This window comes from Elephantulus edwardii, unplaced genomic scaffold, assembly GCF_000299155.1.
Source record: "Elephantulus edwardii isolate Elephantulus edwardi_28Jun2011 unplaced genomic scaffold, EleEdw1.0 scaffold00268, whole genome shotgun sequence".
Classification (NCBI taxonomy): Eukaryota; Metazoa; Chordata; class Mammalia; order Macroscelidea; family Macroscelididae; genus Elephantulus; species Elephantulus edwardii.
In genome coordinates this window covers 2,826,487-2,837,711 of record NW_006400018.1, presented here as the reverse complement: position 1 = coordinate 2,837,711, position 11,225 = coordinate 2,826,487, and the positions used below count along the sequence as shown (strand labels likewise).

At 41.1% G+C, this 11,225-nt stretch overlaps 1 protein-coding gene across 1 annotated transcript; it reads left to right on the top strand.

The window, feature by feature from the left end:
- Positions 1–617: 617 nt before the first annotated feature.
- On the top strand, positions 618–8,923 carry MS4A1 (membrane-spanning 4-domains, subfamily A, member 1). The gene is made up of 6 exons (XM_006899901.1): positions 618–776; positions 1,236–1,355; positions 2,958–3,014; positions 5,129–5,365; positions 7,192–7,293; positions 8,678–8,923. Exons 1-6 carry the CDS (start codon positions 618–620, stop codon positions 8,921–8,923), a joined length of 921 nt encoding a protein of 306 aa, XP_006899963.1.
- Positions 8,924–11,225: the final 2,302 nt, after the last annotated feature.

Genomic DNA, 11,225 nt, shown 5'->3' with positions numbered 1-11,225 from the left:
ACACTATCCTCTTGGAAAAGTAAAAGAAAAATTATTTCATTGTTTTATTAATGGGCTCTTGTGTGTCAGAAGTGTGAGCATGGTGCAGGATAGAACAGGGTTTTATCTTTCATTCACAGGGTCACTATGAGTCGTGCTCGACTCGACAGTACCTAACAACAACAACATTAACCAAAAGGTTGGTCGTTCCAAGACACTCTATGGTACATCAGAAGAACGGACTATTAGCTCTCTTGAAACCATGGCAATGCTCACCACTCTTGGTATCAAGAAAATGTCAATACAAAAATACATTTTTTCTGATATTAAAGCTTAAGGAAAGCATTCTGAGAAGAGAGGCAACAAGGGCATAAGGAATATGAACATAGTGTTTGCTACAAAACACGCTGGGACTGACTGCCCTTGACTGACTGGCCCCTCCAGAACTCAGCAGTAGACCTCGCCTCAGATTCCAGGCCACTAGGAAGAAGGCTTAATCACATCATGGAGGCAAGACCGTTCAGTAATACTCAAAGATAAACATTCACATCTGTGAAATGACATCAAGGATTAGGGGAAGAAAAAAAAAAACCTTGTCTCTTCTCATGTGTTTTCTTTTTGAAAATTTTAAGAGTGAAATGACAACGCCCAGAAATTCAGTGAGTGGAACTTTTCCAGCAGAGCCTATGCAGCGCCCTCTTGGCATGTATCCCACTCAGAAAACAATTCCCTGGAAGATATCTTCACTGACAGGCCCCACACAACACTTCTTCATCAGAGAGTCGAAGACTTTTGGGGTAAGTAAATGGCTTTCTTTCCCATAGCCTAGAAATTCTCCAGCTTGATGACATGGATGTCGTAGGCAAGGCACAGAATTCATCCCCACTTGAAGAGATTCACTGCACCCACAGGTACTTTCTGTGTCTGACACGGTGGACTTTGGCTGGGATAGGCCATGGATGCAATCAGCTGGATCACCTCAGGTCGATGTTATGTCCTTTTAGTACTGAGCCTTGTGTACTTGGTATTCTCCTACCCCTGTTTGGTCCAGCATCCCAGAGATATCTGTCCTCTGGGAACCTCCAGGCTGATGGAGAAAGCTGGCCTGAGTCATAAAAGACCAATATATTTATACTTTCACAGCTTCCATCAGACATTTTAACGGTAACTCAAGTCAGTAGCCAGGACACCTATTGTTGCCTTGCCTTAGAAATGGATGATATCATTTCATCATCTGCTCTCTGTTCTCTCCTCAGGCTATCCAGATCATGAATGGGCTCATCCACTTTGCCCTGGGGGGTCTCTTGATGATCCCCGTTGGGATCTATTCACCTATCTGTATGGCTGTCTGGTACCCTCTCTGGGGAGGCACTCTGGTGAGTAGAAAATAACAACCATCTGAGGAGCGACGCATGCAAAACATCCAAAAGACCCCACAGACATGTTTCAGATTGTTTCTGTTATAAGGGAAGTGTATGGGTAGGACAAAAACTATCAGATTAAAATAATTTAGTTGGGGGGAAAGATTGACTGTAACGAGTGTGAATCCTCTGATTCAGAGTCAGGGGTATGCTTCATGTCAATTTTGGGGACCATAACCTGAATGGATCTACCCAGAAAAGGACGTTTTCAATACAGGACTCTCCAAACCCAGTCTGGGACAGGGAGCTGGGCATTTTGACTGATTGGTATAGTGTAGCTTGGAAGCAAGAAGGAGCAGGAACACGCTGGTCTCTCACTTGTTCTTTCACCCCTATCATCTGTTTCATCACCATGGCACTTGGTGAAATGTGTCCCATTCCAAAGAAATCTCCTTTTTCTTATGAGCAAAGCAACACTCCTTTATCTGTTTTGTATACCGTTTTCAAAGCTGGTAGTCCTGGCTTGGTGTGATGTAGGGTGGTGAGCGCCTTTCACTGTGACATTTTCATAGTTGTCACATCAAAGTGGATCTAGGAGTAAAATTTTCCAAACAAGGGGAGATGAGATTGAGCAAAAGTTTCCTCCAGACCATTCATTAGAAAAGAAAGATAAAAGATAAGCTTTACTTCCTGTAGCAGTCATCATTTTATTGACATGCCTATGAGATTCAGGCCAAGGATGCCATTCTACATTGAGTAATTCTTCATCAGCTTCAAAGTGCTTTAAATAATCATGAATCCAAAAAAGCCATTCTATAGACTAAAAACAAACAAAATAACCCAACAAAAACCCATACCATTCTTTCGAATTCACAATGCATTAACTGAAATGAAAATGTGAGTTCTGTTTCTCCTCTAGTCTTGTAATATTCCCAGTCACAAAGCCCTTAGAAGGTTCACCAAAGAGTTGGATTGAATATGTTGTTGTTGTTGTTGTTATGTGCCGTCGAGTCGTTTGCGACTCATAGCGACCCTATGTACAACAGCCCTAAACCGTGCTCTATCCTGTGCCAATCGCATTGCCTCTGACACACCCATCCCGATTACCCCAGTCACTGAATCCATCCACCTCATAGAGCGTCTTCCCCTCCTGCGCTGTCCCTCTACTCTACCCAGCATGATGTCCCTCTCTAAAGACCTGTCTCTCCTTACAACATGTCCAAAGTATGTCAGGCGAAGCCCCAGAATCCTTGCCTCCAAGGAGCAGCCTGGTTTAACCCTCTCTAGGATGAATCTGTGTTCTTGGCAGTCCGTGGTACATTCAATACTCTTCTCCAGCACCACAGCTCAAAGGCGTCAATTCTCCTTCTATCCTCCCTAGTCATTGTCCAACTCTCTGATGCATAACAAGTGATTGCAAAAACCATGGCCTGTATCAGGCGCACCTAGATGAAAAAATGATGGTTCCAGTCAAAAAGTGGGTGGATTTTTAATGAAAATAAAATGTGGGTGGTTCTTTCACAAGCAACTCTCATGTTCAACATTTATCTCCCCCTCTGCCTCTTTCCCCTTCTTCCCACCTCCTTCTCCACCCACCCACCCTCTCTCTCTCTGCAGTTCATCATTTCCGGATCACTTCTGGTAGCAGCAGAGAAAACTGCCAGGGATACTTTGGCAAGTAACCGTATGTCCTTCCCATACAATGGGGAAATGTGTATTTTCTCAACTGGAGACAAGGGAACCTTGGGATCATAAAAACAATGAGTCCCTCTTGGTCCTAAAAAAGCATAGGATCCTCCACAATCCTGTTGTGATTTTATTCATGAAAACATTTGGAAAGATCTATGGAGAAGATGTTTATATCTTATGAATGTTAAATGCTATGTAAGAATAATAGACACTTCTTTTAATTGGTGCCTTCTGTCCCTGACCACCACTTACGGCAATTATCTAATCAGTACTGTACTTGATTCATGTTCTATGTTAATGCTTATGTGTAACCTTGAGTAGGTTTTCTCTGTGCCTTTAAATATTCACATGTAAAGTAGAAGTCCTGGCTCCCATATGAGAGTGACTTCAGATGAAAGAGTCATATATTTGAGAATATTTCAGAGGCTGTAAAAAGCTACACAGTGTGGTTTCACTCAGAAATAGGCTGTTACGCAGAGATCCAATTTTATACCTTTTGGGTCAGAAGTTTAAAAGCAATTTTCCTCCCAAGTACAATTTTTTTTAATTTTTTTCATTTTTCCACTAGTTTATTTACAAAATTCAAACACAAATTTAAACAAATTCTTTCCATTTCCCTCACCCTCCACCCATCAAATTGTACAACCCAATGATTAATCACCCCTTCCCCCTGCACATCCACATCCCTCTGCTTCCAGCCTCTCCCACCCCTCCTGGATCCTTATACTCATTCTATAATAATGGTTTTATACACTATTTATCCTTGTGGGACTGAGTTAGTTCACTCAGCATAATGCTCTCCAGTCCCTCCCAAGTTAGGTAATAATTTACAAAGTTATTGCTCCTGCGTGCTGCATGGTATTCCATTGTGTGAATGTACCATAATTTCTCAATCCGTTCATTTGTGGTTGGACTCCCAGTACACTTTGAAGACAATTCTCCCTCCACAGTCTCTTAAACATTCTATGCTATTAGAGGAAGTTAGTTACTTCCAATGTGAGGGATTGCCTAGATTGAGATACTTCTCTCTGTGGTTGGCCTAGCAAACTCAGATTTGGGGAAAAACGTTTGTGAAGATGAAATTATTCTGTTTGCCAAATACAGTCAGATTTGCTATCTGTAAGTCATAAAGTCAGGAGAAAGTATGTATGTCCTAAGATAATCACCAGAGATCATAAATTACTATAATCCTTCTGTGTGTATATCCAGTTCCAGCTTTTATCAGCTCTACAAGATAAAGCACACATCACATTTTCTTATCTCTGCTCCCCAGAGATAGCAGATGAATAATGTTTTGAAAGATGCTTGACTGAAGCAGATTGAAACCTATGTAAAGAATAGCATTTGGTGGTGGTGGTGGTTGATTACTTCCAGCTGATGATAGAGATCTCAAAGATCAGTTTGTTCATTCCCTGTCTATCCCCACAATTCCATCTCTCTTTCCTCTCCTCCTATATTCTTATTCAGCTAGAAAAGAATCTGGACACCAATTATCTTCATTTATTCACAGATATCTAGTAAATGCCTAATAGGATGGTGGTATGACTTTGAAGGGAAGTATAATGATCCAAGATAAAAGAATTAAGGATTATCACTCTTCCAGGGGTAAACAAAAGAGGCAAAGACCTTCAAGGAAATGGTTAGACTTAGGGACTACAACAATGTCAGGGACCATGAGGATGGCATGTTTCTGATTATTCATAGGGTTGCTGTGGGTCATGGTTGACCTGATGGTGCCTAACACCAACAATCTAGAACTTTTACTCAATGAGTGGTGGTGGTATAAAATGAGAAGATAAAAGGGGTAAAATAACAGAAAAGCAAGCAGAGACTTCAGAAGCACCCATATAGATGAAAGAGAAAGCAGGATGGGGGTAAAGAAAGGCCAAGGCATGATATTCATTAAAAAATAGTGCTCTTTATTATTTAAAAAAAGGAATGAAAGAAAAATAAGAATAAGCTTCTGAGAGACAAACCATGTGTGATTTTTGGAGTCATACTTTTATGGGACACAGAAATGGCATCTGAAACTCCTTCCTAGCATATGTTTTCAAATGGAAATCAAACTCAATAAACAAATCTTTGTGTCTCTATTTTAGATCAAAGGAAAAATGATAATGAACTCATTGGGCCTCTTTGCCGCCATTGCTGGGATAATTCTTTTGATCATGGACATATTTAATATTACACTCTCTCATTTTTTTAAAATGGACAGTTTGTATTTTATTAAAGCTGCTGCACCAAATATTAACATATACAACTGTGAACAAGCTCAGACCATTGAGAGAAACCCTGTATCGACGCAGTATTGTTACAGCGTGCGATCCATGTTCTTGGTAAGTGGGAAACTGGGCTGCTTTCCACAGAAGAAATGGATTTGGGATTTGTTATGACAAACAGCTCTAAATCCAGACTATCTGGATCGACAACTTACTATGTGGCCTTCAATTATAAAACTGGCATGTTAATTGAACTTACAAGGCCAATTTGAGGGATAAAGGAGTTAAAATATTCAAAGTACCTAGAACAGTGTGTTGGTCATATAAAGTACTATAAGAATGCTTATCATTAATATTGTAATGGTGTTAGTAATATTGTCATGGGTTAACTGGAGTGGAAAAATAAAAATATCTTTATTGTTGTTGCTATTATGTGCTGTCAAGTTGCCTGTGACTCATAGCAACCCTATGTACAGCAGCTCTGAAGCCTGCCCTGTCCTGAGCCAGTCTCACTGACTCTCATATACGTATCCCCATTGCCCTAGTTACTTGTATCAGTCCATCTCATCTGGGGTCTTCCTCTTCTGCACTGCCTCTCCACCCTTCCAAGCATGATGTTCTTCTCCAAGAATTGGCCCCTCTTGGCTTCATGAATTTTCCACTTAGGGGTTCGAGTTGGGGGAAATGTTTAGCTTCCAAGAGTAGAGAGATTCCCATGACATAATACCCTAGCACCTAAAGCTAGACACAATATATTTTTTTTAAAAAAAAATTTTAAGTAAAAGGAAGATAGACACAACTTAATTGGGACTTACTCTGGTGGCCTAGTGGCATGAAGCTGTGCTGCAATCCGGAAGGCACACAGTTCCCAGCGAGACCCTGTTCTGCGAGAGAAAAATGGGCAATCTCCTCCCATGTAATTTACTGCCTCTGAAAACCCACCAGAGGGTCAGCTATGGATCAGTTCCTACTCTATGGTACACAACAACAACAGAAAACTGTACTAAGGAAACTCTGGTAGCTTAGTGGTAAGGAAACATGCTGACAGTGAAAAGCTGAGTGGTTCAAATCCACTGGCCGCCCTGTGAGAGAAAGATGGACATTCTCCTGTGTGATTTACTGCCTCTGTAAACCTACTGGAGGGTCAGCTATGGGTCAGTTCCCACTCAACAGTACAACAACAGTCTGTATAAAATTGATTCTCCAATTTATTATCCCTGTGGTGGTGGTGGTTGTTGATTGCCTTCGAGTCAAGCACAACTCATAGCAACCCTATGAACAAAAAGCCTGAAACCCCTCTACAACTCTTGACATTTATCGAAGTTTGTTGAGTTTCCAGAGGCATGTTATTTAGGAAGTGGATGCCACTCCTGCTTCCAAACCTGTCATAGTATGTTATTGTTGTTATGTGCCATTGAGTGGCCTGCGATGTATAGCGACCCTATGTACTGCAGCTCTGAACCCTTCCCTGTCCTGAGCCAGTCTCATTAATTCCAACGCACCAACATCCCTGCAACATATATTAATTAATCCTCTGATGTGCGCCAGATATTGTGCTAAGAGATAGGGTTCTAAGAAAGATGCTGGCTTTGCATACTGTAACCAGTTAAACAGTCTGGTGCTAACTGAAATTTGGAGGTTCAAGTCCACACATAGGTGCCTTGGAAGAAAAGTCCTGGTTATTTATTCCTGAAAACATCAACCTCTGAAAACTCTCTGGAGTACAGTTCAACCCTAACACACATGGGGTTGGCTTGAGTCTAAATTGATGGCAACTGATTTTTCCAGTCTTTCATAACAGCATTTCTCCAAACTACATTCACCTAACGAATCGGCCCTTAAACCATCGCATTTTATTCAGCAGCAGTCTGTTCCTTGAGCATCAGTTGTATGTGATCTGCGTCACTGACACATTTTCACCCCCATTCTCTTCTCTGTTCTAGGGCATTTTCGCTGTGATGTTGATCTTCTCCTTCTTCCAGAAACTCGTGGCAGCTGGCACTGCTGAGAACGACTGGAGGCAACTGTGCTCCAAGCCCAGAGCTGTAAGTGTGACCACTCCCTCGGGGCGTACCACCTCCACGAAGCCTCTCCTTTTATTTTTTAATGGAGAATGCCTTCTACTGAGACTTTGAGAGAAGGGGGCTTCATGAAAAATCGTCTTGGTATATTTCAGGAAAGCAGAAAATACCAGGAATAATGAGAACAAGGTCTTCACATTTGAAATAAGCCTAAAGATTAGACAGAAGATGCAATTCCATGACCTGTGCAATTTGTTGTTGTTGTTGTTGTTGTTAGGGACCCTCAGGTCAGTTCTGACTCAGAACAACCCTAGGTATAACAGAAAAACCCACTGTCCAGTGATGTGCCTTCCTCACAGCTGTCAATTACCTTTGCACTCAGTATTGCTGCCACTGCGTCCCCTGGTCATACTCTGGATGCCTTCCAACTGAGAGGGTCCATTTTCCAGCACTGTGTCAGACAATTGTTGAGTGTCATCGAGTCAAAACTGACTCATAGCTGACCCTCCAGTGGGTTTTCCGAGGCAGAAAAATCACACAGGAAGCGATTGTCCATCCTTCTTCCACAGAGCAGCAGGAATATTCAAACTGTGTGCCTTTGGGATTACAGTGCAGCTTCTTGCCCCTCGGCCACCAGAGTTCCCTATATTAGACAGTGGTCTACTTCTACTCATAAGGTTTCACTGGCCAATTTATTCAGAAGGAGGTCACCAGGTCCTGCTTTGTCATCTGTCTTAGTCTGTCAGGTCCACTGAAATCTGTCCACTATGCATCACTCAGCTAGTATTTGAAACACCAAAGGCATAGCTCTCTGAGTGTCACAGCAAGATCTAAGTTGTCACAGAAGGGCAAATTGACAGACTCTTCTATTTGCACACTACAAAGCTCTTATTCCATTTGACTTTATGCTTTCATCTTGATTTCACAATTCCTTACTTAATTTTTTAAGTTAAAAGTTTTTTATTCTTTGACTTCATTTCTAAATACTTCTTTCTTTTCCTTTTCCCACCCCCAACCCACCCCACCTCATACCTTTTCTAAAAATAACTGAGTCAAAAGACCCCACTCTTGGAGGATACAGATGTCTCTGAGATACATCAACTGTTTTAGAATCACAGAATGTAGGGTTTAGAATTCATAAATCATCACAAACTTGCATTATGCAGAAGAGAGAAAGTTACTTTTCCAGAGTTAGGTCTGCCAAAAGTCAACCAGCACTAAAACCTTAATTCCTCTAATATTGGAATATTCTTTCATCCAAAGCTACTCGATCTGTCTAGACAGAGTAGCAGATACACGTTGGTCTTGACGATTTACTCAATGGGACTCGGTAAATACTTGTAGAGATTGTTGAGACTAAAGCCAATGATAAAAGGTCAAAAATACATCCCTTTATTTTGTCTTCTAGAATGTGGTTCTTCTATCAGCGGAGGGGAAAAAAGAGCAAAAAATTGAAATAAAAGAACAAGTGGTGGAGTTAACCGTAGTCTCTTCCCAACCAAAGAATGAGGAAGACGTTGAAATCATTCCAGTTCTAGAAGAAGAAGAAGCAGCAGCAGCAGCGGAAGGAGCAGAAATAAACTTCCCAGAACCTCCTCCAGAGCAGGAATCCACACCAGTGGAAAATGATGTCGCCCCTAATTGTTCTTCTTGAATCTCTTTTTAATCATTAGCGTTCATAGTTTCTAAGAAGACTGTATATACTTAGCCCCATGCCCATGCCCACATCTCCTCTGTGTTTACCTCACTGGCCTTTGCATAGAGCTGACCACCACACCCTTCAGTTTTCACTCATAGAATGTAGCAATAATAACTTACTGTATTTTCATGTCTCTTGTTTTCGGCAATTTTCTTACATCAAAAGAGGCAAAATAAGTGCTGTAGGGTATATTCCCCCAGCACCCTTTTCCTTGCCATTCTTAAACTATCTTGAATTCGTTCCTTTGTGTGTTTTTTGGTAGAGTTATTTCGTACTATTGTTTTCATGAAAGTAAAAATTAAAAACTTTTTAATAAATGGAATAAGGAAGTTAGTCCATCTATATTTTGGGGGATAATACTGTGATGTATTCTTAGCACTTTCAAACTGTCTTCAGGGAAGGGCATAAGTGTTCTATCCCCAGCCGTTCTATCTAGCAGCATACCTTATACATGGAGCTAACTCCATCTGGCCTACTTTTCCCTGACTCCTCCTCTAAGCTCTTGTCTACCTACTGGTAGCCCTGATGCAAGAAAAGAGAGAATGAACAAAATAAAAATGTAAACTAACAAAACTTCAAATAATAGACGGTACTGTGTTTATAGACAATTTCCCAGTTCACCAAGTATTTTATCAAATAATTTCACTTTATCTTCAATTATTATAAGGGTGCTTTAGTGGCCTAGTGGTAAGAATCTGTGCTGCAATCCCAAAGGCATCCTGTTTGAATCCACCAGCTGTTCTGCTGGAAAAGGCTGGGCAATCTCCTTCTGTGCAATTTTCTGCCTTTGAAAACTCACTGAAGAGTCAGCTATGAGTCAGTTCTAACTCAACAGCACATAACAGCAACAATCTTCTATTACCTGGAAAGAATACCTGTTTTACACATGATTCAAAGAAGTAAAGTGTAATCATTTGCTTGATTATACAACTTGTCTATGGTCATAGCTAGTAATCCAAGAGCAACGTTTTGCAACCGGGTCTGCTAACTCAGATTCTATATTTGAAATAATTCCCTTGCCAAGTACCTCATAAATTACTAGAATGGAGTCAACAGGTCTTATCAAGTAGACAGCAACTGTTACTTCTTGTTAGGTGCCATGGAGTAGAGTATGACTCGTAGCAAACCTATGAACAACAGATCTGAGCCCTGTCCTATCCTGTGCCGTATTCATACTTGACCAGAACTAAGCCATGTTAAAAAAAAAATACAGAGGAATTAGAAGGCAATTTTTATCCTTTGGGTATTAAAAGATTTTTTACATATACAACACTTGGAAAACTACTTACATAATTAATATCTATAATTAACTGTTATAATTTAGATATTAGGTGCTAGGTTATGTCTTGACCAAGACTTATAGTGACCCTATGAACAATAGATTGAAACTCTGTCCTACCTTGAACCATACTGACAATCTCTACTATGCTCAAGCCCATATTGCTGTCGCTATGTCACTTGAGGGTCTCCCTCTCTTTAGATGCCCCTCTGTTTTCCCAAATTTAATGTCATTTTCCATGGAGCATGGAGGCAAGTAGCCTCCTGACAATATGCCAACAGTATACAAGAGAAGAGTTTTACCATTCTTGTCTCTAAAGAGCATCTGAAGTGTGAGATTCTAAATACCATGTTGTTGTTGTTATGTGCTGTTGAGTTGCTTGGGACTCATAGCTACCCTATGTACAATAGCCCTAAACTCTGCTCTGTCCTGTGCCAATCGCATTGTCTCTGACACTCCCATGCCGACTACCCCAGTCAATCAATCTACCTCATAGAGGGCCTTCCCCTCCTGTGCTGTCCCTCCACCCTCCCAAGCATGATGCCCTTCTCCAAGGACCGGTCTCTCCTTACAACATGTCCAAAATATGTTAGATGAAGCCTCAGAATCCTTGCCTCCAAGGAGCCACCCGGTTTAACCCTTTCCAGGTTGAATCTGTTTGTTTTCCTAGCAGTCCATGGTACCCTCAATACTCTTCTCCATCTCCACAGCTCAAAGGCATCAATTCTTCTATCCTCCTTGATCATTGTCCAACTCTCTGATGCATAACAAGTGATAGCAAAGACCATGGCCTGTATCGGATGCACCTTAGTCTCCAGAGGTACACCATTGCTCTTCAGTACCTTGGAGAGGTCTAGACCATAGACATACTTAAAAAAGAAATCCATGCTTGGAAGTCAGATAATTACTTGAAATGCCAAACATCAGGAAATAGCCACTTTGTTTCTCAATTCCTACTTGTATCAAGGAGATACTTTA